Source organism: Typopeltis vanoorti, chromosome 3 (genome assembly GCF_054136105.1).
Source record: "Typopeltis vanoorti isolate ZY-2024b chromosome 3, IOZ_Tvanoo_1.0, whole genome shotgun sequence".
Classification (NCBI taxonomy): Eukaryota; Metazoa; Arthropoda; class Arachnida; order Uropygi; family Thelyphonidae; genus Typopeltis; species Typopeltis vanoorti.
Window position 1 is genome coordinate 141,250,403 of NC_143551.1, and position 24,994 is coordinate 141,275,396.

At 35.7% G+C, this 24,994-nt stretch overlaps 1 protein-coding gene across 1 annotated transcript in view; it reads right to left on the minus strand.

Annotated features, from left to right (window-relative positions):
- The window catches only part of snf (U1 small nuclear ribonucleoprotein A snf), a 50,009-nt gene that overhangs the window by 14,320 nt on the left and 10,695 nt on the right, over positions 1 to 24,994 (minus strand). Inside the window, exons 2-4 of the mRNA XM_090416075.1 lie at positions 23,415 to 23,481; positions 8,910 to 9,082; positions 706 to 964 (exon numbers count right to left, since the gene is read on the minus strand). Of these exons, the coding sequence (XP_090272201.1) occupies positions 706 to 964; positions 8,910 to 9,082; positions 23,415 to 23,478 (496 nt within the window). The 5' untranslated portion in view covers positions 23,479 to 23,481. The remainder of the gene's footprint in view (positions 1 to 705; positions 965 to 8,909; positions 9,083 to 23,414; positions 23,482 to 24,994) is intronic.

Genomic DNA, 24,994 nt, shown 5'->3' on the forward strand with positions numbered 1-24,994 from the left:
TCCGCTTGGGAAATCATGTGCACTGTGTTTTGGGACAGACAAGGAATTTTTCTGGTAGATTTCTTGGGTCAAGGCTCCACAATCAACATGAGCATGTACTGCCAAACCCTTAAGAAACAGCGTCGTGCGATCCAGAATAAATGATGTGGCATGCTTACCAGGGACGTTGTTTTGATTCATGATAACACCTGCCCACAAAAGGCCGGCATAACACAACTCCTCGCCAACTTCAGCTGGGAACAATTCTAGTGCGAATATTGTGTACTATTCCCATAATACACTCTGTATTGTGTATTATGGGAATATTGAGGCCATCTGATGTGAGGTCAACAGCCTCTAAATACCAGTAGGCATAGTCATGGAAATACATCACATGCCAACTTTTGTTTGTTCACCCTTGTAGAAAATTATAAGAACATTTCTTGTCAAGTAGTATTTAATATGTAAATCAAGCTTTTTATCTGAAAACTGCATTGTTACCAAATTACACATACCCCCCCCCCCCAAAAAAAAATATCTTATATATTTTATGTACAAATAATATAATTGGAACAGATGATGAAAAAAGGAGTGCATGTATATGCTTACTCTTCCATTCAAAACTGTGAAATGAATTTAAATAGAGCTAACACAAGTATAAAAAGGTATTTTGAGAAAAATATCAAAAACAAACAAAAAAAAATCTGATTTGAATAATTAACTTACCAGCTGGCTGTCCAGGAGTTACTTGTTGAGACATAATACCAGGTGCTGATACAGCCTGTGGTACACCACCACTACCTGTTATTGGCTGTTGCCCAAATCCAGGCTGGGATTGCTGTTTGGCTTGTTCCTTAGCAGCCTTCTTCTTCTGTTTCTTTGCATCTATTGTTTCTGGTTGAACTTTATCCTTCCTAGGTCTTTCAACATAAGTGCCTTTCATTTTGGCTACAACATCTGAATCAGTTTTTGCATACTGAATTCTCTAAAAGAGAAAGAAGGTATTCTTTTTTGCATATAAACAAGGAATTAAAAATTATATTTATCTTATATCCTTATGAAAGGGCAATTATCTTACTTTGAAAAAAAAAAAAAAAAAAAAAAAAAAATCACGATAAACATTGCACAGTATCCACTCCAGTAATATCCAAATATTGCAGGATTTTTTTTTAATTTAGTCTCTGTAGGAGGCACTACCATAAAGAGTACAAAAGTTTTTATCTGACTTTATATGAACAGATCATTTAAAAGGTTTATGAGTTGCAACAATGTTCAGTATACAGTTGTGCAAATCTCCACCATGTTCCACCAGATTGTGATCTGGAGGGGAAAGCCTGAATAGTAAGTGGAAGGCACAGTCAAGCCCACATTATGGCAAGGAGACTGATCTTCTCTCTGTATGAACATCAAGTTCAAAGTCTCCTCTCACTACACGCCTTCTCTTTTTCAACTATACCTAATCAAAAACTGAAATGTACAAACAATGACAGTGTCATTGTGATTAATAAACATCCTTCAACATACCCCTGGGTAAAGGAGTAAACAAAAATATAGTTGTCAAATATAACTTATTTTGTAGCCAAGTGTAAAAAGAACTTTCTGCAATCCAAATGAGCCAAAACAGTATAGTCATTTGGGAAACCTCCAAAACTCCAACTGGTTTTTCTTTCTCAATACCACTGACCATGCTACAAGAGATGCTGATGACCTCAAACTGTACATCTACCAATCCAAATACCGAGAATCCTCTCCACTTTCCCAAATACTCCTTGATCTTTTGTTAACCAGTTCTCCTTCTGGGTATACCAAGGCGGTCACCTCTCCTCTCAGTAAGGGGTCATAATTTTATATAAGTTTCCTCTCTCACAGAACAACCTCCCCTCCAGCCACTCCCAGAGTGCATCTGTAGATAAGTCAGTATCGATGATGCCCACAGATGAAAAGACCTTGATTTGAATCCCTTCCAGGACATGAATAACCTTTATAAGGAGTTTTTCATTAGAAGGCACGTTAACCTACCTTTCTCACAGAGGGCAGAGCTCCTGGAAACTCAGTTTTTATCCCACATATAGACAAATTAGCCAGAAACACACATGCAATTTATAATCATAATACATAGTCATTAGAACATTTACTGCTTGAGCTGTAATTCCACAATCTGTGCCCTTTCTCACAACAAAGATGCTAAGTGGGATGACCTCCAAGACTTCTAGTCTTTCATTCTATGGTTGGACTATTTCTTCCACTCTTCAGATCTAATCTGTTATGTGCAAGTCAAAGAAATCATTCGCACTAGCATGAAGACCTTCATTTCCCACTCTAAGCCATGGTATGACAACAGGTGCACTAAAGCAGCTCAAGTAAAAATTCAACACACCCAGGTGGCTTCCAGCAAGCTCAGCTTTATACCCAGTGCTGAAGCATGCAATAAATGCCAAAACAACCATCAGCAAATTCAAATCTTTGGAACTTGTCTCCTCTTCCCCAAATGCAAGTTATACCCTTTGGTAACATGCAAAGGTTACTGGAAACAACTTCTGCTCACCTAAAAAAAAAACATCAAGAAGGTGGCAAAATGTTCTGGAAGTAATTGAAGAAGCTTAGAAATGTAAGAAAGAATACTGTAAAAGGAATCAAAAATGATAAAGGTGGCATGAAAACTGAAGATAAGGATATTCTAGATGTCTGGAGTAATTACTTTGAAAGAACCAAGCAGTGAGAGAACTGAGTAGAAAATTTTCAAGAGGAATGCAAACAGAAGTACTACATATCAATACTTAAGATAGAAAAATCTGTCAAAAACTTGAATGGTGGAAAGACAGCTTGAGAAGATGATATCTGGCCAGAAATGATTAAATATGGAGGTATGAAAGTTTGATAGGCTGCATAATTCAGAGGACCTGGTCAGAAGGTTGAATTTCAGATGATTAAAGTAGAGCTCTAATAGTTCCCATCTATAAAAAAGAGGAGAATAAAGCTGAAAAGCTGAATATGAGAATTAGAAGCATTTCTTTACCAACTGTTCCAGGTAATATTTATACAAGCATACTTGAAAAGAGGTTGAGACAAAAATTGTGGAAGAGAAATTGGGAGAAGAACAATCTGGATTTAGGCCAAATAGAGATTGTCAGGATCAGATTTTGCTTTAAGATCACTTTTTTGTTCCTGTAGAGGAAGTCAGTGAGGCCGTTTTAGCCCTATCTAACTTTTGGAGACTGAGTGGGCAGTTCAATCTCCACTGGCAGCCAATCAGAGACAGCTGGTCCAAAGCTATCACTAATTAATCGGTACACAGTGAAGAGGGCAGGTAGCAAGTGCCGCCATCTAGTGGTCCCTAACACAATATTTTTAATGTCTGAAAATAGTGTGGGTTCGATGGCCGATTTTGAAAAACCTGAGTTTCCGGGAGAAAAAAACCTGCTTGCCCGAGCCAGAGATCGACTAATTCGGGAACCGGTCGAGAAAAGGCTTAGAAAATGTTCCTCTGGTCGGTGACTAGATTCGAATGCCTTTCTTCATGCAGTCAAGCGTTGTAGACTGCAAATGCCACTTCTACTAAGCTACACAGGCTCTTTAAGATAAACAGGGAAATCATGGGAATATGACAAGGACCTGTACTTTATGTAAATCTGAAAAATATATGACAAGGTACCCAGAAAAAAAGCTTTTCAAAAGACAGGGCGATAATAATTAAGCTTCACATTTTGAAAAGTTGTAATTGGCTAACTATCCAGTGGAATGATTTAATATTTAACATGATGTATGCAGCAATGGAATTTTATTGTGTGCAAAAATCAACATTAATTCTAAAAGCTGCTTCCAGGGAGATACATGGTGCTGTATTATTGTAGTGGGCAATTCAAAATGTCACAAAATGTAGGGAACACTGAGTATATTGCACAACTACACAACATGTTGATATGCTGTCTCTATTGTTGGCAACGTGTGAAATTGCAAAATCATTAATTCTAAAAGCTGCCACTAGGGAGATATATGGTGCTGCAACATTGTAGTGGGTAATTCAAAACGTCACAAAACTCAGGGAACACTGAGTACATTGCATGGTTACACAATGCATCGATATGCTGTCTCTATTGTTGGCAACATGTAAAATTGCAAAACCACATGCTCAACAACAGAACGTAGAGTTTCACTCAAAATGCTGTGAATATGACATGCAATGCTGGCCTTGAGGTCCACAACAGATGTTTGAGATGTTCTCACAGCTAAAAGCCACAAGAGTTCAAATCCAAGTGTGCTGGCTACATTGTACAAAAATGGTAGCTTATGATTCTGTCCTTGGTAAAATGTGTCTGATGAAACCGATAATGTGAGGAGGGGGCACTATCCTTTATAAAAACTGTTGAATCCAGGCACAGATGCTGATGAAGTGTTGGAATCACCCGACTGGCTAAGAGATATGCATATCACTGGCCATTAACAGTGCAGGTAATGAGACCAGCAGGACCAAACTCCTCAAAAAAGAAAGGTCCAATAATGAATTCCGCTAAAAACCACACCAAACAGTGTCGGGGTGGAAACTGTCACATGACATGTGGGTTTGCAGTTGCCCAAATTCTGTAGTCGTGTGTATTCACAGCACCATCCAGACGGAAGCAAGCTTTGCCAGTCCAGAAAATATTCCATGGCCAGTCGTTATCTGGTTCAGTATGAGCAACTAACTGCAGGGCAAATGTTCCTTGTGCATCCCAAGTCAGGATGAAGCAACTGCTGAATGTGGGAAATCTTGTAAGAATACCAGTGCAGAATTTGCCTTACAACTTTGTGAACCATGCACTATGCCTTGTGCTGCTGCTGCTTCCTATGTTATTTGCCATTCTTTCTTCCTCTAACACTAGGGCTACTTCCTCCACTGTTTGCTGTTCAACTGACTTCTGTCCTCTGCCAGGTTTGACATCTAAGGCACATATATCTTCAAATTTCTGGATCATTTTGCTTAAACTATTTGTAGTCATAGAACCCATTTTTAATCCCTTTCTGACAGCATTGCAAAAGCAATGCTGTCAAGGCACAGCTGTCATTTTGCTAAAACATCATGAGAAGTGCATGATCCTTCAGTAATGGTGACATTGTGCTTTAACACGTTATCTACTCAAAAGGCAATGAACTGACGCTTTCCATAGCTACCTACCTGCTTTTATAGAAGCTCCTTTCGAAGCACATGTAATTTGAATAAATGGTATGGTCACAGCATTTAATTGATTGCATACAGAAGCATCACATGTAATTTACATCTATTGCAGTGCCATGTATCACTCTGGAGGCAACTTTTAGAACTAATGTTGGTTTTTGTGCAAAATAAAATTCCACTGCTACACACACATCATCATCATCATGTTGCATATTAAATTGTTCCACTGAATAGTTACCCAGTTACAGCCTTTCAAAATGTGAACTTTAATTATAATCATCCTGTACAATATGGAGTAAATGGAGCATTATACAGAGCAATACATAGTCTATATTGAAGTTGTAAGTCAGCAGTTAGTATTGAAGAAAATACAGGAAGATGGTTCCACTCTTATTCATCATCTATATAATTACATTATGAAAGAAAGTGGCATTAAAACTGATATTGGAATTGAAAATATCAATCTTAGCTCTCTGCAGATGATGTACTCCTAAATGCATTCAACTGCTCAACTTCAATTCCTTTTAAAGCTTTCTTACACTGATTGGCTTTGAATATTATATTCAATTTTATCCTGCTCAAAACTAAATGGTGATTTCCAAGTGTTTTCAAATCCTCTGTATGCTCATGTCCTGCCAGTATGGATTATCACTATCAACAATAACACAGTTAATGAGACCTATTTCTTGTTTCTTCTCCCTATGTGAATTTGTATTCATCTTTATATTTGATCATGCTATTAGTAATATCTAACCAATGTCCTAAACAGAAACCCAGAAGCTGCTTTTCAGTATTATTAACTTTGCTCTTTTCTTAAAAATTTTTCCCAAAACATTTCTGTCTAGTAATAATTTCCTACTCTGCTGTTTAATGTCCAACAAGAATCACTTTTTGTCTCAGCTACCTTCTGTAATGCCTCAAAAATTTCTCTACTTCTTCCCTAGTAGAACAACAGACTTAAATAAGTTTCATTATCCAGTTCTGCATTCTGATATTTGCCCACATCACTCTACTTGATTCTACCTGTCATTAATTATACTCTTATTCATAACCAAGATTATTATAGCTACTCTCTTCCCAGATTGTTACTGCCTGAATATATTCATCCTGTTCTTTGCCCAGAAAAATCTCACTTGTTTTTGTCTTCTTTGTTTGGTAATTACACCTATTATATCGTTTGGTACTTATCTAATTCTTCTGTTAGTTCCACTTCTTTTCCATTGGTATGTCACTTATGTTTATAGTGCCAATCTTGAATTGGGATTTGTTCCAGTAGGTGACTTTTTTTTGCTGTTTGCTCTAGTTACCTGACAAAAATGAAGGCTTTTCTTTTTTTAACTGGGCAATGCCCCAGCTGACACAAAACCAAAATTTTGGTTTAAGCCAATATTAAGCCAATCAGCTAAAACGAAAAATTTCTCTCATTCCTCATTTATTTAGTATAAAGACAGATACCCACTGAGAGATAACCCATTTTTTTAAAATCAATTTTTGTAATTTTCTCTCTTTTTTTTATTCACCTTTACCTTTACAAAGAATGAAAACTGGAGAAATGAAATTCCTGCAAAGGATAGCAGGCCATACTCTCTAGGTCAAAAAGCATAGAAATACATAAAGAACTAAAAATAGATTCAGTATCAGACAACACACATGAAAATCGTTATTATTACGTGACATCTCCAAGGGGTGCTTAAGGGTCAAAGCTGTATAACTGAGAGGAGACCTCCACATAGTCTTTAAAGGAATGCGGAGAATCAACCACAACTTCTGACCAAATAGATGCTGTCCGGATCAATCTTCGCTTTACAATAAATAGTTGAGAAATCATGGGAATATAACAAAGATCTGTATTTAAGTTTTGTTGATCTGAAAAAAGACATATGACAAGGTGCCAAGAGAGAAGCTATTCAATATGCTAGTTATATGGTGTCAATGGGACATTATATCAAGCAATACTTAGTCTTTATTTGAGTTGTAAGTCAGCAGTTAGAATTGAAGTAAGTATAAGAAGATGATTTAATGTTAATTCTGGTGTGAGACAAGGATATACATTATCCCCTCAGCTATTCATTATCTATATGGATCACATTATGAAGGAAAGTGGTATTAAACATGATATCAAAATTGGAGATGTTAACGGCGGCTCTTTGCTTTATGCGGACGATGTTATACTTCTAAATAAATCCGCAACAAGTCTGCAAGATTCCCTGACTAAATTGAATAACTGTTGTAATAGATATGGTATGAAGGTCAGCAATAAAAAGACAAAGACAATGAAAATAGGCAGAATCATTGAAAATGTCAACTGTGTTGTGAATGGAGAACCTGTGGAACAAGTAAAACATTTCAGCTACTTAGGCACGATTTTTAGTGAAGATGGTAAATTAAATATGGAAATAGACCAAAGAATCAGCAAAGCTGGTATGGTAGGAAGTCAATTGAATAAATTCATAAGGAATAAGAGAGAAATTAATCAGAATTAAATTAGCTGTATACAAGACAGTCTTCAAAACAATTTTAATTTATGGATCTGAGAGCTTGGTCAGAAGTAAAACACTTGACCAAAGACTAGACACCGCAGATACGAGAGTCCTGAGAAAGATTACAGGCATGAACAGATGGCATCAATGGCAACATCATATTAAAAACAAGGATATTAGGAAAGAACTTGACATTGTCAACATCCAGGAATGTGTTAGCAGAGCTAATCTCAGGTGGTATGGTAACAATAGGTGAGGAAAGATTAGCAAAACAAGTGTTCTCTGTGAGGTTGGCAGGAAAACGACCCAGGGGAAGACCAAAATGTAGGATCTGATAATGTTGGAGTCTTGATAGATAACAGACTGATTTGGAGGAAAATTGTAGATAAGAAGTTAGTAATGATGTAAATTTTTCATGCAGTATTATCATATTCTGTACATCCCTTGAGAGTACATGGCAGAATAACATACTCATCATCATCCATGTACCTTGAGAGTACATGGATGATGATGAGTCTTTGGAATCCTTGGAGGTGTCATCAAATTCCTGCCATGTACCCTCACAAGGGATGTACAGAATATGATAATACTACATGAAAAATTACATCATTACTAACTTCGAGTGGAAGGCACCTACTCTACAACTTACCGTCTCCACCACTCAATCGAAAGATGCAGATTGAACATATTGAAAGAATGGACAGTTCAAGACTATCCTCCCCCCTCCTCCCATTCAGCTGGAGCATAAAGAAGTAAGGGATGACCAAGGAAAAAAACAGAATGAGACCAGAACAGACCACTGGGCCTAAATCCCTGAAAGGATGATGATGACCTCTACCTAGTCTGGAAGCTGTGCTCTAGAGAGCAAACATGAAACTTTTTTTCAAGCAGCTTCAGGTATTCAATATGCATGGCAGTGGTCCATACCAGGCAATGAAAATCATCTCCCACTTGTAAATCACAAAAAATCCATGTCCATTTTGCTAATAATCATGGTCAACAATATTTTGGGTACTTCACTTTTTTTTGTGTGTGTGTGTGTGTGTATTTTAGTTGCTATATATAAAACAAGGGAGAAAATACGAAAAGAAGATTGCTCTCTACAGGTTATACATAAATAGCATGCATCAGGATCACCCATAACCATTTAGAAGTTCAAACTTTCTAGGTGATCACTCCATGTCCAAAAATAATCCTGAAAATTTCCAGGGATCTGCTTTGGTAGAGATTTAAAATTCTGATTTTATGCCTGCCCTCTAATGTTACAAAACTTAAAAAGGCAAAATGAAATAGCTTACCATTGGCTGATCATAAAAGGGAAATCCTTGCATGGATCTTAAAGCATTTGTTGCACTGTTGATATCTTTAAACACAACAAAGGCCTGGCCCCTCATTTTAAGAGTTTTCAAAGCAACGATATCAAGTATTTGTCCAAATTGTGAAAATATTGCATACAGAGATTTCTTTAATTCTGTTGAATTAAAAAAAATTATAAATAAATATACCAAGAATGTCCACACAACATATAATATACAAAATCATAACAAATAACATAAAATTTAATAAATATAGGCAACCTGGACTTTCTGATCATGCTTGGTTACAGAAATGATAGGTTGGTACATGCACACACAAGAAAACCATAAAGTATATAAAGAAAAAAACTATTTTGTCATACAAAACAAATCTATAATTATTAAATTTACATTCTCATTTTTAAACTAATTACATCTGTACTAGTAGCCAATTAATTTTCAACTGCTATCATCGAAAGACCAACTAAATGTTCTCAGGGCATAACTGATCAATTTTTAATTATCTTTAATTTCAATCAATAACAATTCCTGACAACAGTAACAGACACAGGAAGAATTAATATTCTTAAATGTTATTGCAGTGTTACCAAAAACAACTTCTATATTTTTTCTTTCAAAATAAACTAAACACTTTCAAGTATTTATTGCTCAGTAACTGGGTTTCATATGAACACGTAGTCTAAACAATTTGAAAAAGGAACTATCACAATTATTGTATTGACTAACAAATTTTCAATATATGCCCCTTGGTTCACACAACACACACACACAAAATCCTGTAGTCTCATTCCAGACTCTTTTTTTTTTTTATCAATATCACCAAAGGCTGAAATGGCAGCCTCAACACTGTTTCATTTCCCAAAACCTACACGAAAGAAAAGAAGTGTTGCAAACACTTCTTTCCTGACATATCTCTACAAGAAGAAATCACGTTGGGATATCAAGAAATTTAGGCAAAAAAAAAGTTCACCAAAGACAGAATGAATCCCTTTCATGTTCAATCATGACATGGGTATTCAGTGCTGTCATATGTAAGCATTAAAACTATTCATTTGTCTACTAAATGGAATGTAGTGTTGTTGCTGAACATGAAGCATAATGCTGGAGGTTTAATGGATTTTTTACAACACTCAGAAAGGATTAAAAAGAATTTAATACTTCCTATATTTCGTCCTAGTCAGTCACTAGGACATCTACGGGGATTACAAAAATAACTAATCTAACATAACACAAATATCATACAATACTAAGCCCAACCACGTGGGTGACACTAAAGTCCTATCTAGGTGGAGCGCCCTCTAAGGGCGGTTGTAGATGTCTGGAATATAAAGTAGGATCTCTGGTGATGAGTGTTTCCCAAATTTTCGGAAGCTTAATGCAACCGTATTTATTAAGATTTGGTTGATTTCTAAGAGCTGCTGAACAGCAGCTCTTAGTGATGATGAAGAAAACATGTAATTAATATAATTATGTAATAATATTAATATGTAATACTTTTGATCAACTATTGTTTTAATAAACATGCATTTCTCTTAGTTATAAAAAGAAAATAGTAGTTTTTTTTTACTTTTAGCACCTAACCCTGTTTTTTGTATTATTTATTTGTTTTGTATAACACGAATTCGCATAACACAGCATTTTTTAGGAACCTAACGACCGTGTTATATGGGGGTTACCTGTATATATATATATATATATATTATATTACTCCCATAAAAGGTAGAAGAGCCTATAGTAAACAGATGCCATGTATGGGCAAGAGTCAAGAATAGAGTATTCTGTTGATGTGGGATACTGTATTATAGCTCACGTATTATAACACAGTGACGGCTGAACTGGATAAGGGTAATGGGTTTACAGTGATTCTACTGGACCTTGCTAAGGCCTTTGATAGGATACCACATGGAATTCTAGTCAGTAAATTGCAGCATATGGGGATGGACATAGGGTTGGTGAGATGGATAGGAGGGTGGTTGACGGAGAGATATCAGAGAGTGGTTTACTCAGGAGTAGAGTCCACAAGACAGCCTGTGACTAGTGGTGTGCCACAAGGATCTGTTCTTGGACCACTGCTGTTTAATTTGTTCATTAATGATATAGGAAAGGATCTGAGAGGAACAGTTCATTTGTTTGCGGATGATGCGAAGTTGGGTAGGGCAATAGTGAATGCAGATGACGTCAAAATTTTTCAGGTACGTATTACTCCCATATTACTCCCAAAAGTAATATGGGAGTAATATTACTCCCATATTACTTTTATGGGAGTAATATAATATATATATATATATATATATATATATATATATATATACACACACAGGTAACCCCCATATAACACGGTCGTATCACCATTTTTCTGGTGATACGTATCAAAATTATTCTGATACGTATCACCAGAAACGTATCAGAATAGATACGTTTCTGGGCTAAGGAGAATGGTTGTCAATTTAATGTGGCAAAATGTAAGGTTATGCATTTTGGGGTGAAAAGATTGGCGGCAGTTTACTGCATTGGTGGAACCCAGCTCCAGGAAATTGATGAGGCATGAGATTTAGGAGTGTTGGTGGATAAGGAATTGAAATTTAGGGAACACATTGCGAAAGTGGCCAAATCAGCTCATCAAATCACTTGGTTGCTGAAGAATACGTTGACAAGCAGAGACAAGCAGGTTATTGTTCCTCTGTGTCGAGCCTTGATAAGACCCCATCTCGACTACTGTGCCCAGATTTGGTCACCTAGGTTTCTTCTTGATGGGGAGGAGGTGGAGAGGATCCAGAGGCGAGTGACCAAGATGATAGAAGGTCTGTGGAATGAACCTTATGAGAACAGGTTGAGGATTTGTGGGTTGCAAAAATTGGTTGATAGGCAGAGGAGGGGAGATATGATTGAGACATTGAAATTACTGAAGGGTTTCTATAAAATTAATTCAGAAGATATTTTTGAGAACAGGACTGGTTTTTTGAGGACTAGGGGAGATCCATGGAAACTGGGCAAAAGTGTGGTTAGTAAAGGTGTTAGAGCTGGGTTCTTTACTTTTAGATTATTGAATGAGTGGAATGCGCTCTCTGAGTCTGTGGTGGATGCTGTGACAGTGAATGAGTTTAAGGCGAGGTATGATAGATACTGTATGAATGTCGAATAGTTGTGATGAATATGATTTGGGGCTTCCCTCGATGAGTCTAATGACTCCCTGGAGTTGCCAGTAATAGTAATAGTAATATTCTTCTTTAAGTGCTGGAGGTTGTAGTCTTTTGGAAATGATTCACAGGGGAAGCTGTTTCACAAAATTGAGGTAGGCAGAACAAAAGATAATTGGGAGTAGCAGGTTTGGTGAATATGCAGTTATCTAAAGGGATGTTGAGCAGCTGTTGCTTGAGTGCCTACAGATCTAGCAGACATGGGAAGCATAACGGATATCAGTTCTGCTGAACAGTGGCCATACAAATATCTATAGAAGAAACAGAATGCAGAAAGTGATCTATGAGAACGTGGTTAAAGAGTCTGTAAGAAGTGTCATTAATCAACTGAACTGCTCTTTTCTGAACAGCATCAAGAATTTTAGGGAAGCCTTATGGTGCACCACCCCAAACACGAGAGAGAGAGAGAGAGAGAGAGAGAGAGAGAGAGAGAGAGAGAGAGAGAGAGAGAGAGAGAGAGAGCAGTATTCCAAGGTTGGCCAGATTTGGGATTTATAGAGATTAGTCTTCATTAGAAAAGGATGACAAGTTTTTTAGAAGCCAATGCTATAGAAGTGATACGATTATTTTATTTTATTTTATTGTGAGAAAACAAGCAAAACTTTAGCAGCATTGAAGATGACCAGGATGTCTTCACTCCAATCAAGGATTCTGTGGAGATCGGTGTTCAGGGTGCTTATTACAGATGACCTTGAAGCTTGACATGTTTGAGCACTGCAAGAGCTTGTCACATGAGTAGGACAAATGGAGAGTGGTAAAACTATGGACAGGGTTTGCAGTCAACGAGAGTAGGTAATTATTGGGGAAATTCATATTGGTGGCCAATAATTATATTGCAGCTCTCCAAATGTTGAAGATGACTGTTGATACCCTTTCCATTACTTTAGACAAATATGAGATGATAACAATAGATTGACAGCTTGATGGTAGACATTCATTACCTTTTTTGGGAAGTGGCTACATAATGGGCTGGCTTCCATGCTATATAGTGCATGCCAGCTGAGCCGAGTTTAGTGTATAGATCAGTAGTGTCAAACTCAATTGGATCGTGGGCCATTTGCTATAAAACTGTATCTCAAGAGGACGCAAAAAATTTTTGACTAAAAAAACCTGCACTAATTAGAATCGAAGGGAAGTGAAAAAATGAGTATAAATCAATTGGAAAATTAATAATCAAAATTTTATTTATTCTAAGTCATTACAAGATATAAAATAATAGTATGTTTATGACAACTCAAAAAAAAAAAAAAAATATATAATATATATAATATAAAGAATATTTTTATTATATTAATATTTACAATAGATAGCATTTAATCCAAATTAAACCGAAATTAAATTTTATTTGAATAAATCAAATATTTATACATTCTAAAAAAAAGTATAAACTCATTAATAATCATCACAAAAATTTACAGAGCCTCCTGTTAATTTGAAATTTTTGTGTTTGTGTTGAAATAAAATACTTTGTGTGTGTGTGTGTGTGTTTTGGGGAGGGGATCTATAATTTGGGGAATTTTTTAAATGTTGCTGAAAATATTTTGGGGGAAAAATGATAATATTTTTGGGTTAAAATATATATAATATATACTTGCATAATATAATTATAGTAATTTAATTTCAGTATTTTGTTTTTTTCCTGACACTTGACAACATTTATTATTAACCAGCCTGCCAAAATTTGGACTCAAAGATTGTGAGCATACGACCTTCATTATGGCAGAAATGTTGACACCGGTTAATCTTGACCTGTTTTGTTACCTTTCATACATGAGGATAATTGTTCACATAAATAGGTGCTTCCAAAATAACATTTTGGAAACAGAATATTTACTACAAACTTTATTTCCAGATATTTTTGACCTAAATAACTGTATATTTTTGGTACACCAACTTCTTTGTATTTCGCTTTTAGAATTCAATCATTTTGGCAGTAAGTTGCATTTGAATACAAATAGGAGCTTTTTCGAAATTAAAGGGAAAAGAACCCGTAAAAGGAGAAAAAACTTCTTGCTGCTTAAAATCTTTAAATCGCCTATCAAATTCTTCTTTTATCTTTTCTAGTTTGGGACAATATTGAGAAAAGGAAAACTTTTCTTATTGTTCAACTGTTCACACATGGGAAAGTAAGTTAGAATATTCTCTTTTAAATGATTTTGAAACAAAACTAACATCTAAAACTTGCCAGTGCATCATACATGTGTGTTATTAACTGATCTTTCCCCTGAAGTTTGACATTTAAATCATTCAAATGTCCTGTAATATCAACTAAGAATGCTTGTACACATATCTAATCATTAAGAAATGCAACATCATGATTTTTTATATCCTCTAAAAGTAAAGAAAAAAAAAGGTTTTTAGAACCTTATGCCAAGATAACCAATGAATCTCTGTGTAATGAGGTAGCCCTTCAAATTCACTCTCCAAGTCTTTTAAAAATTGTGCAAACTGGCAGTGATTGAGGCCTCTGGATCGGATGAAGTTCATAGTATTTGTCACAGGCTTGAGTATACTGCTCATTTCCGATACTTTGGAGTCCAGGACCTGCTGATGAATAATGCAGTGGAAAGATTGCAGTTTTGAAATGTCTGGATACATTTCCTTTAACTTTGCTACAAGTCTTGACACAAAACCTTTATTTTTGCTTGTCATTGCTGGAGCACCATCAGTTCTCACTGCTACGAGCCTGTTCACAGGAAGTTGGCATTTTTCCAAAATGCCCCACACAGCGTCAAAAATGTCTTCTCCTGTAGTGGTTCCATGGATGGGAATCATTTCCAAGAACTCTTCAGTAATATTCATATTGTCATTGCAAAACCCAAAGAAACAAAGCAACTTGAGCCACATCATGAATATTGAAACTTTCGTCAAGTGCAATTGAAAAGAACTGTACGTTTGTGGATATTTCTTGCAACTGGTCACGCAGATTAATTGCCATTTCGATTATTCTTTTGATCATAGTATTTTTGGACAAAGAAATATTGCAAAATACTTGCACGTTTTTGGGACATACGTTTTCAGCTGCTTTTATCATACACTCCTTAAATAAGGAACCATCACTAAAAGGTTTTTGGAATGTTTCGCCAATCAATAGCTGATTTCATAACTGACTCTCACTGCTGATTCATTATCGTTCATAATTTTTGAAAATACATGTTGAAGTGAATTCTTCATACTTTTTAATTTTTCTTCTCTCAGTTTACTCTCAAAGCGTGAATATTGTTCTTTGTGAATTTTATCATAGTGCCTTTTTATATTATATTCTTTGGCGACACTAATTGTTTCGTTACAAATAATGCACACAATTTTGTCCTTTGTTTCAATTCCCATTTTTCTTGAAATTTTCTTCCCTCATCAGCATTTTTTTTTTTCTTGTTGGCTTGGAAAGCGACATTGCCTTGGTGAATAAATATATTATTAATATTAACAATTTTTATAAAAATGTTTGAATAAAAACGCACAAAACTGTAGACCAGTGCACGATACTATTGCAAATAAAAATAATAATAAAAATGATTCTCTCACTGCTAGGTTGTCATTGAATTGTGTTCGGCACACTGACTTCAAAGGTCACCGATTGACTGTAGCAGGCAATTATAAACTCATAGCTGGATTCACATGAGTGCATATACTGCGCGTCACGTGAACAGCTGGTAGCCAATAGAATTTGACTTTTTCAGCAAGCTACCAGCAGCGTGCTATAAATTAACAATGAAAGCATAAATATAGTTTAGGATTGATTAGGATCGGATCTAACATTGAAATTGCGATATAAATTTTTATTACTGCAATTATATTATAGCAGGTCATTGCATCCATATTATAACTATAAATGTCGTATGAAAACGAATAAATAGATACAATATTTACTCGAATATAACGCGCACTCCCCCCCCCCCCCAAAAAAAAATTAAAGCTAAGAAATCATGGTGCGAGATATATGCAGGGATTTTTAGAAACTAAAGTTTTCAGAAAAAAAACTGAAAATGGGGATGACTTATCAAGAATCTCCTCTTTGTTAACTACTTGAGCCTCGAGAGCAGTTTCCTTGTGTGTATTGCCAAAGTCATCTGTCCAAATAGCGTCATCTTCTTTCCCATTATTCCAAATAAAAATAATAAGTAATTTACAAGATTTTAAATATAATGAACACTCTTCATGAATGTCTGAGAAGTGAAAGCAGAACGTAAAATAGACAGCAATGGTAGGCCAATAGAGATAGAATAGCTATGAAGATGTGGATGTGATTGGTGCGGTATTAACAAAAGATTGTATTACCAAAACACAAAGTCAAACCGACATTTTTGAGCTGAAACACTAATTCTTTTCAACCAAATTCCATAATATCTGAAACTATCATAACAACATTCACTCTACATTTCTTAGTTTGCACTCACACACACACATCTAACTAAAAACAATAGATTTTAGTTAGATACTGTATTTGCCGGTGCAACATATGGTTTGGCTTGAGTCTAAACAGCATGGTTAATGTGGGAGGGGACATGTGATTCATTAGTTAGTGCCGTTTTTATACCAGTTGTCTCTAATCGCACTAAAGAAATATATTACACATGTTGAGAAATATATCACACAGACAGCAAATGTCTCTGAACTTTATTCAGTGGTACGATAAAACTACTTGTTTTTCTTATATCTGCAGTATAGTGGTAGTTGGGGAAGGCGTGTTGTTTAACACGGGGAGCAAGCTATCGTCCCAATGTGAAAGTGGTTAAACTTTATTTTCGTATGTGATGTATATGCAAAATTTTTAATTTCTTTTTTCATAAAGTGAAATTGGAGTAGAGGGATGCGAGTCATATTCGAGTAAATACGGTATTTCTGTTTTATTATAAAAACCAACCATCTTTTTTTTTTTTGTTTTTTAAATCTTTCCTTGAGGCCTGCCAGTTTGACACCCCTGGTATAGATGATAAAGAACAGGTGCTAGTTCAGGAGCACAATGAGTGGGATTGGATCAGGACCAGCTACCTCTGTGGCATCCAAGTTATTCAAGAGTTTTCTATCTTTATGGTGGAAAGTCACAGGAGGTATAAGAGGCAATGTTCTAGGCCAGTGCTTTCCAAACTTATAGATGTAAAGGCCCCCTTTGGAAAAATGTAAATATTTCACGGCCCCCATTAAAAAAAAAAAAAAAAAAAAAAAAAAAAACTTAATACAGACATATATTATTATTAAGCATCCCAAGCATATTTCTTTCCTGCGCATCGTCTGCACCTGTGTACAACACTAGCAATGAAACATTGCTAGTGTTGTACACAGGTGCAGGCGATGCGCACAAAATGAAGCACAAAAAACTTGGGCGTTTCAAATGAGCGCAAGATTTCGCATTTGTAAGCTTTTTTTGTGCTTCTTATTAATACCTTTGAAATGAAACTTATATGAATAAGCATATACTTACTAATATTCTTTAAGCGTCAAAATACGTAGGAAGCAAAATTTGTGAACCAACACCAATGAGCAAATTTTTTCCATTAAAATATAAAAAAAACAAAAATTAAATACGTTTTTTAAGATAAAAAAAATCTGCTTAGTCTTAAAACATTTTAAATTTGTTTTCATTATTTCATGCCCCCCCTCAACAAAACTAATGGCCCACACTTTGGGAAGTGCTGTTCTAGGCAAAGAAAGAGGCAATTTGCCATGTCATCTATGGAAAAAATTGGAAAAGAAGAATGAAGTCAGGACATCAGCCTTGTCTTTAGGTAACGTCCAATGCTACTGATAGTATGAGATGGACAAAAGATGCACCCAAACGTTTTGTGGCAATGGTGGAGAATGTTGTAACTGAGAGTAACACAAGCAGCAAGTTTTCTATATTTATCCTTGTTGAGTTTTGACTTTGCTCTTTTAATGATGGTTTTACAAGTGTTACAGACAACTGTGTACACTTGAAGGAAGCTGGATTTTTGGTCTCAAGCCACTTGGGATATGTTATTTGCTTCTCTTGTAGTTCCCTAGCACACGTCTTAGAAAACCATGGTTTAATACAGGGTGGGAAATTTGATGAGAGTGAGGAATGAAAGCATCCATTCCAACATAGATTATTTCTGCAACAAGATCACAACAAATATCTGGATCTGCAGCATGAAAACAGTAGTCTTAACCATGGAAAGAAAGAGTAAAAATCACACAAGTCCTCCCATTTGGCACTGTTGTAATGAGAATATACAAGGATGTGAATATTTGAAGGAAGAATGTTCCAGAGATGAAACATGGATGAAATTGTGATCTGAATCACCAAGAGGAGCAATCACCTGAACAGAATATCTAGAACCAGTGAAGAGATCCATAGTGTTCAGTGAGTGAAGATGGCTGTTGGGAATTCTGGTAGAGAGATGAATGATTCAAGTCACTGCCTACAGCAAAAATCTCTTTCTCTCTTCCAGCATGGTCAGTGAAATTTGAAAAAGGAAGCCATTTAGAGTTGTGAACATTGAAATTACCAAGAAAGATGACCTCACAGTTATGAAATTTGGTGTGAATGAAATCAAGCCTTGAAGATAGGAAGTGAAAGAGGTAAGTGATTTTTACAAGAGGAAGAATGGCAGAGGCAGCAGATAAATGAAACAAAATGTGACAAAGAAATTTTAAGCCACGGGAGATTGGCATTCTTTGGCAAGGAATATCATCATCATCAAATTCCTGCCATGTACCCTCAAGGGGTGTACAGGATATGATAGTACTACATGAAAAAAATTACATCATTACTAACTTCCTATCTACAATTTTCCTCCAAATCAGTCTATTACTTGTCAAGACTCCAACATTATCAGATCTTATATTTCTATCGTCTAAGGCACTTTGTACTGTATCAATCCACCTATATCTTGGTCTTCCCCTGGGTCGTTTTCCTGCCAACCTGGCAGAGAACACTTGTTTTGCTAATCTTTCCTCTCCCATTCTATTTAAGTGACCATACCACCTGAGATTAGCTCTGCTAACGCATTCCTGGATGCTGACAATGTCAAGTTCTTTCCTAATATCCTCATTTTTAATATGATATTGCCATTAATGCCATCTGTTCATGCCTCTAATCTTTCTCAGGACTCTCATATCTGCGGTCTCTAGTCTTTGGTCAAGTGTTTTACTTCTGACCCAGCTCTCAGATCCATAAGTTAAAACTGGTTTGAACACTGTCTTGTATACAGCTAATTTAGTGTTCCGACTAATTTCTCTCTTATTCCATATGAATTTATTTAATTGACTTCCCACCATACCAGCTTTGCTGATTCTGTTGTCTATTTCTATATTTAATTTACCATCTTCAGTAAAAATCGTGCCTAAATAGCTGAAATGTTTTACTTGTTCCACAGGTTCTCCATTCACAACACAGTTGACATTTTCAATGATTCTGCCTATTTTCATTGTCTTTGTCTTTTTATTGCTGACCTTCATACCACACCTATTACAACAGCTATTCAATTTAGTCAGAGAATCTTGCAGACTTGTAGCGGATTTATTTAGAAGTATAACATCATCCACATAAAGCAAAGAGCTGGCATTAACATCTCCAATTTTGATATCAGGTTTAATACCACTTTCCCTCATAATGAGATCCATATAGATAATGAATAACAGAGGGGATTAATGTACATCCTTGTCTCACACCAGATTTAACATTAAACCATCTTCCTGTACTTCCTTCAATTCTAACTGCTGACTTACAACTCAAATAAAGACTAAGTATTGCTTCATATAATGCCCCATTGACACCATATAACTGCAGCGTATTCAATAGCTTCTCTCTTGGCACCTTGTCATATGCCTTTTCCAGATCAACAAAACTTAAATACAGATCTTTGTTATATTCCCATGCTTTCCCGACTATTTGTCGTAAAGTGAAGATCTGATCCTGACAGCCTCTATTTGGCCTGAATCCAGCTTGTTCTTCACCAAGCTTTTCTTCCACAATTCTTCTCAACCGTTTCTCAAGTATACTTGCATAGATCTTGCCAGGAACACTCAGTAGGGAAATACCTCTGTAATTCTCACATTAAGTTTTATTTCCCTTTTTATATATGGGTACTATGAGAGCTCTACTCCAATCATCGGGAATTCGTCCCTCTGTCCAGGCTTTCTGAACTATGCAGTGCAGCCACTGTAAGACTTTTATACCACCATACTTAAGCATTTCTGGTCGAATTTCATCTACTCCTGCTACCTTTCCACATTCCAAGCCTTTGATGGCTTTTTCTACTTCAAGTATGAATATGTATTCCTGACTGCATGCTTGGTCAGTGTTTTTTTTTATCACTGTGCTGTCATCACTGCTGTTTCATTTAGCAGTTTTTCAAAGTAATTACTCCATACTTCAAGGATATCTTTTTCTCCTGTTTTCAGTCACCTTTATCATCTCTAACTCCTTTTACAGGACTCTTTCCTCCATTCCTAGGCTTCTTCAACAACCTCCAGAATATTTTGCCACCTTCTTGATATTTATTTTCTATATTCTTGCCAAAGTCCTCCCATGACTTTTGTTTAGCTAGTTTTACACACTGTTTAGCTTTATTACATTTGTCTCTGTATTCTGTAAGAGTAAAAGCTGACTTATTTGCCAGGAACTTTTGATATGCTTTCTTCTTTTCCTTCTTTAACTTAGCCTCTTTAACTTCCTGTGTCCACCTGGGAGTTCTGATTTTTTTATCCTTGCACACAACCTCACCACATGCCTCTCTGGCAGAATCAATCAATGTTTTCTTCAGAGTTTGCCACTGAATCTCCAAGGTTTGATTCCTGTTCTCAAACTCTTTCATTTTCTTTTCAATAATCTTTCTGTATTTTAGTCTACAGTTCACATCTGAAAGCTGCTCAACTTTTATTCGCTTTAAAACTTTCTTACATGTTATTCTTTTCAATATGAAATTCAATTTTATCCTGCTCAAGACTAAATAGTGATCACTTCCAATTTCAAATCCTCTGTACACTCTGGTGTCCTGCACCAGGGAGAAAACATCACTATCAACAATAACATAGTCAATGAGACTTTTCTTATTCCTAGCCTCTTCTCTCCATGTGAATTTGTGCACATTTTTATGTTGGAACATGGTGTTAGTAATAACCAGTCCATGTCCTGAGCAGAAATCCAACAGATATTTGCCATTATTATTAGCTTTGCTCTTTTCTCCAAATTTTCCCAAAATATTTTTATGTCTCACAATCATTTCCTACTCTGCTATTTAGATCCCCAACAAGGACCTACTTTTCCTTTTTCATTGTATCAGTTGCTTTTTCTAAAGCATCAAAAAATTCCTCCACTTCTACCCTTAGTAGAACCTTCTGTGGGACCATAGGCACAAATAAGTCTCATTGTCCAGTTCCCCATTCTCATATTTGCCCACATTACTCTACTTGAGACTGACTGCCATTCAAGAAGATTAGCCTCGTATTTTGTGTTGAATACTATGGCTACTCCTTCTTTTCCTTGATTGTCATTGCCTGAATATAACATTTTGTATTTATTGCTCAGAAAGATCTCACCAGTTTGGTCTTTTTTGTTTCAGTCACCCCTATTATGTCGATCTGGTACTTATCTAATTCCTCAGCTAGCTCCATTTCTTTGCCATTCAGGCTTCTTACATTGATAGTACCGATCTTTAACTCTGGTGATGTTGAGTTGGGGTTTGTTTTCAGATTTGTTCCAGTAGCTGACTTTTTGCTGTTCGCCCTGGTTCCCTGGCGAAAACAACGGGGGCCTTGTTTAAACGGGCGACGCCCCAGCCGGCATGAAATTTTGTCATGTTGTACCATCATTTTTTATTTTGGTTTAACCAATAAGAATACAATTTGGTCGGCTAAATCCCAAATTGCCAGCCCATCCTCGTTCGTTCAGTATCAAAGTAGATACCCAACAGGGTGCACCACGAGAAGGTGAGAATTGGACATTAGGTCAGAAGCCCTGGTCGGTTCTCCGCATTCCTTTGAAGGCTATGTGGAGGTCTCTGCTCAGTTAAGCTTTGACCCTTAAGCACCCCAATCTCAGCAAGGAATATCAAAATGCACAAACACTTATCTCAATGGGGGGACAACCTTGAACACTTCAATGTCACCAAAATTCAGTCCTGTCAGATCTCTTGCAAGAGAGAGCTTACATCCTACCTCCCTTACTTTCAACCTATACTTATACCTCCAATCTTTCCTGACACAAACACATTCCGACCATAGCTTTTGCAGATGCCAAAAAAACTTTTACTTTTTCACATAAAGAGTACTTCACATCTTCACAACTGCTAACTCTATATAAAGTCCAAATCTGCCCAGCCATGGAATATTGCTCCCATATTTGGGGTGTGCACTAAAATCCTCTCTAAGATTGCTCGATTCTATCCAGAAGAGGGCAATCTGGCTAATTAATGATCTCTTTCATGGATACTTTTATGGACAATGCTCTGCTGAATTGGTCACTAATATTCCTTCACTCTCCTCCAAAATCATTAAAACAAGAGCCACTGCTAACCAAAACCCTTTTACAGTCCACCTTAAAACTCACCGAACCAACTTCACTTCCTCCTTTTTATTCCATCTACTTCTGTCCTTTGGAAACAGTCTCCTCCACTCTGCTTTCCCAAAGACTACAACCCTCAGCTGTTCAAGCTGAATGTGAACAGACAAACAAAAAAAAACACAAAATTCTTATTTAAGAAAAATTGTAAATATGAAATTAATAAAATTTTTGGGAATTACCATTTTCCATTTCTCCATCCAATTCCCAATGATCAGAAAATGCTGCGAATTTAGAAACCCTACTTGATTTTATTTATCAGGAACTGACAGTTTCTCTTATTTAATTTTAATGATTTTTATCCTGTTTCATGTATTTATTTAGTTTTCAATTATTGTTTATTTTATTTATCAGTAAGTTTTTCAAAATGAAATGGGGGAAGTGTTTTATGGCACCCTTATAGCTTGGACTGAACATCCCAAATTCAGATGACTTTATTTTGTGTGCGTGTTTTGAACCTGTGAAAATTTATTTTATCCATTTCTTTACCACAATAAGGTTTTTACTCTTGTAACGAAAAATATCTTATACTTTTAGACAAAGCTCTAGATAGTGACCTAGATTACCCATGCAATATCAATCAGTGAATATGCAAAACATGAAAGACCAATTCTTTTCAGGTTGGATCTTCTACAATGTGTTAATAGATTAAGGTTATTATAATAATTATCTGTATTAGGGAAAATAACTATATAAAGCCAAAAATAATGAAGTGATTTGTCTCAACTTTACATTATGATAAAATAAAAAGCTTATTTAAAGACTTACCATCTTTCTTTATTTTTTCATTTAAGTTGTTGATGTATATTGTATGATTTGGTCGAATATCCATTTCCTAATAAAATTTAAAAATAAATAAATAAAATAAACTCAATCTCAAAACTTGTTATTCCTTATTCCACTTTAATTACTTATTTTACTTAAATTACTTATTCCACTTTAAAATTAAAGTCTTAGTACTTCTGTTAAGCATGGATTCATACTTAACCTTCATATACACAGCTAAAAATATTTCTTACTGATGCGATAATGAAATAGATTTAAGTTTAATGAATGCACTAAGTTGTTCAATATATCCAAAGATTCTGCCCAACCAGATGGGACAGAACTTTGGTGGGCAGACATTTTTATGTAAGTGAGCAAAATTATTGTGAAAGCAAGCGTGGTCATAAAATTTAGAACTAGTTACACTGCTGGCAATTTATTTATTTTTCTTTTTAATTAGTGGTATTGTTACTTCTCTTATACTGTTGAAAAAATTCATTAAATTATGTAATCTATAGCAGTGTATGTGCCATTTCACTTCTACCTCCTTTATAATTATTCTCTCTTTTGGTACAAATGTGCCAAAATTATCAGAGGGAGCTTATGCAACAATAAAATGTTATTCCAAAAGCGATCAAAAAATCATTTCAAAAATGTAGCCTGTAGAGGCATTATTTATTTGATTAGTTCTGCTTAGCCCAAAATTATTAGCATTAGTGAGACTTGGTTGACAGAGGATCACATAATAAAAACAGAAATCACAGTATAATACATTTTGGGAAGAGAGATAGAACAGGGCATGGAGAGATATTTCATAATGATAGCACGACTACTAATGGCAGAAGCTCAGCAGAATGGTAAGGGCATTGAAGGCAGCGCATTTGAGGAAGTCTGGTTCAAGATAGAAGCAAATAAATCAGAATATAGTTGGCTGCTCCTATAGCAAAGGTTGCAAAGAGAAATGAAGATGTATCAGCAAATCAAATCAGATCAGATCAATGTATACAAGACAAGTAATTATTATGATGGAAATATGAAGATAGAGACTAGAAGGATGAGAATTTATATTTATAGACACATTGTTTAAGATGAATACTTTAATATTAAAGTATTCATCTTAAAATGAATATTAAAATTATTTGTTTTCACTTTTACATTAAAAGGTCATCTTCTATATATACACCTAGGTAAAGCAACTGTACACATAATCATACCACTGTGAGCTGCATAATGTCCAAAATTAACCATAGTTTAAGGAACTTTACCATATTCTTAACATTTTCTTAGCCAATGGCTACAACCCCCCCCCCCCCCAAAAAAAAATCCGAAAAATATTAAAACTGGTTAACCACAACCCCCCCCCCCCTCATAACAGATTACTCTAAATCTATCACCATTCCTTATATCCAGGGTACATCGGAAAAACTAACAAAAATCCTAAGAAAATATGGCCTCACAACTAGTTACAAACCACATAAGAAATTGGCATCACTTATCTGCTTCACCAAAGGTCAGTCACTTCCCCTAGACCTACCTGGAGTATACCAGATCTCTCTCTCAGTTGCAAACTGTCCTACTACAGC